The sequence below is a fragment of the Castanea sativa genome, chromosome 6 (genome assembly GCF_040712315.1).
Source record: "Castanea sativa cultivar Marrone di Chiusa Pesio chromosome 6, ASM4071231v1".
NCBI lineage: Eukaryota > Viridiplantae > Streptophyta > Magnoliopsida > Fagales > Fagaceae > Castanea > Castanea sativa.
In genome coordinates, this window is record NC_134018.1 from 24,993,335 (window position 1) to 24,996,391 (window position 3,057).

Below are 3,057 nucleotides of genomic sequence, written 5' to 3' on the forward strand. Positions count from 1 at the left end.
ATAGGTTTTGGGTATTAATTTTCATAACAATTTGTATGGTTTCCCATAACATTTTATATAACTTTAATTATTTCTATAGTACTTTGATAAATAATTTTTGCCATGGATTATTTGGTAAATGATATTTTCTTTGGGACTTTTAAATAAATAACCTCCAATAGTTCTTGTGAATAATGTTTACTATGGGTTTTAATAGAGGCAATATCCATAAGTTTCAAATAAAATATGGTTACAACCACTATAATGAAATAATGTGATATTCTCATGGGTTTTTCTATAGATAATCATAATGGGCTTGTAGGATGAATAATTATCATGAGTTTTGGAAATAAATATTATGAATGTTGTGATATAAGATAAATAGTGACCATGGGTTCTTATATAAAGTCCATGGATTTATAATATGGTATGAAATAAATAAATGTCATGAATTTAAGATAAATAATCATAACTTTTCATGGAATTTTATATTAGTAACATAAATTCATAATTCTCCATGGGCTTAATATATGTTTGCCATGAGTTTTGAAAAAATGAATAGTGTTACGTAACATAAATAGTTACCATGGATTTTATAAGATAAATTCCATGGGTTTGTAATATTATGATAACAGGTTCAAGAACTTAAAGCATTGTTCATCATTGGACTTTAAGGGAACTACTTATGATATGCCAAGTATTGATAACCTTGGGCTTTTTACTAAATAGGGCCAAGTAGCTAGCTTGGGCTTTTAATAGTGTCAATGTAAAATGGACTTTTGATATTTTCAATGAGAATTAGGCTTTTGAAATATTGTCAAGCATAAGTAGCATTGGGCTTTAAAAAAGAATGGGATGTGTGAATTGGGCTTGTAAGGCCGGTTTTGGGCTTAGCTAAAAAAAAGATAATGAGATTGGATAAGATAAGAGTTTTCAGGTTTTTGTGATGGTTTATATCGTAACCCAATTCAAATAGTGAGATAGGAAGTATTTATGGGCCAATGGGATGAGAAACATTCATGAATGACCAAAATAATTTATGGGCGATATTTTGGTATTTTTCTGGTGAAAAAATAAATGTGATTAAATAGAATTGGGGCACGTAGCATAAGTGAAAAAATTGTACCTCAACACCTATCATGTGCTCAGAGCTGATATCCAATTGTTTAGCCAATATTCCTCACATTTGAATCTCTTCTAGTAGCATTGACCCAAGGGAAGACATGCCAAACAAATAAAGAAAGGGTTGTGTTTGTTTTAGACGGTCATATTTTTAGTTATAAAACAAGTTTTTGCCATTAAGAAAACATAATGATCAGATCAAATATAGCTAAAGATAAGTAATGTACTATGATTGATGAGAAAAGCAATAAAAATTCGACGTTGACCACTAAATTATCCAAATGCTCCTTCACTAGTGTTGTTTAGATAAAGTACTTGCATGGATACAAGCACAGGTAAGAGTACAGATACAGTACAACAACACGGCAATTTTTGAAAAAGTAGGAAATGGGTGACATATTAATTAATTATTAATTATTAAATATATTTTATTTTTATTTTTTATATATTTTTAAACATTTTTTTCCCATATAATGATAAACATATGTCAATTTAAGAGCAATAGTAGGTAATAAAGGAAAATACATAACTATTAAATGATTTTTTAGAACTTAGATTACAAGATCAAAACTTGAAAGTGTGAAACTAAAAATAAATAAAAGATAAGTGTTGAAGACAATCAAACAACATCATCTTCAACATGAATAGCTTCACTACAAACTTCACTTTCACTAGTACCAATACTAGTGGTAGCATTCTCAATAAGATTGGCCTCCAACTCTGGCTCATCAAACTTAAGGGTAACAATCTCAAGAATTCCAGCCCCTCAAGTCATTCTCATTCCAAATATCTCCTGCAATATCACACATCCTTGTTGCTCTAAGGGTGTACTCCTCATGACACCTTGACAAAAGTCGAATATTAAAATGCACAAACACCAACTCCTCAGCACATGCAAGAGCCATTTTGTTTCTTGTTAACGAATGAATAAATTTGTATGTGCTCCAATTTCTCTCAGCACATGAGGATGAACAAGTTTGTCCAAGAAGTCTAAAAGTAAGGGTTTGAAGCTTTGGCAATGAAGCCCAATGGTATTGCCACCAAACCAAGGGATCAAAGAGCCACCTATCCTTCAACACATTGTTGGTAAAAACATAGTTTGTATCACATACAAAACATACGCAGCGGAAAATTAACAGATCTATTTCATTCACAATTGATAACATATACTATGTAAATTTCAGAATTTAAGCACAAAAAGCGTACCTTGGTGCGATGAAATTCAAAAACAAAGATTAGAAGTACTTGAGAACACTTTTAATCTTTACTCCAATTCCACTTTCGCCCAAGTAGTGTGGTCTCTCAATCAATTTACACGTATGTGTTCAAGGGAGAATAAGAGAGTGGCTTACACTCACATACACACCATTTCATTCTACACAAAATTTTGTGTGTTTTTCTTCTTATATTTAACTGATTATATAATTGGACAAGCCTTTTGGGCCATTCCAATTGGGTTTTAGTATGTGGCTTGGAGTGAGACCAAAAGGGAACAAATAAGACTCTAGCTCTAATGGGCCTTGGACTTATCTGACAACTCTTGACAAGTCCAAGTTACCATTAATTATATTTGATACTACTATATAAATATAATTACACTTTAGGCCTTATTAATAAATTATATCCCAAGACTTTATTTATACATGCAACCCCTTCATTAAAATATTCATAGCAATACAAAGTCATGAATGTTGACTGCCACTTTGAAGATTATTACATCTTAATCCTTGAGTACTTGGTTTAATCCTTTATGTTATTTATCATATATTTATGAAATTCAATTTCATAAATATATACTTTAATAACTTCTTACTAAAGTAGTTAGGCCTAACATTCTGAATAACCAAACCCATTAAACTTATCTCAAGGGAATATTTTATATTTTTGTTAAGAGATTATGAATTTCATCTTGAGAATATATGTTCCATCAACATTAAATGCGGTCATCCAACATAC

The 3,057-nt window shown here is 30.7% G+C and overlaps 1 protein-coding gene across 1 annotated transcript in view; it reads left to right on the forward strand.

Annotated features, from left to right (window-relative positions):
- Nucleotides 1-653, forward strand: part of LOC142639695 (uncharacterized) — a 7,079-nt gene extending 6,426 nt beyond the window's left edge. Inside the window, exon 7 of the mRNA XM_075813839.1 lies at nt 615-653. Within this exon, the coding sequence (XP_075669954.1) occupies nt 615-653 (39 nt within the window). The remainder of the gene's footprint in view (nt 1-614) is intronic.
- The last annotated feature ends 2,404 nt before the right edge of the window (nt 654-3,057 follow it).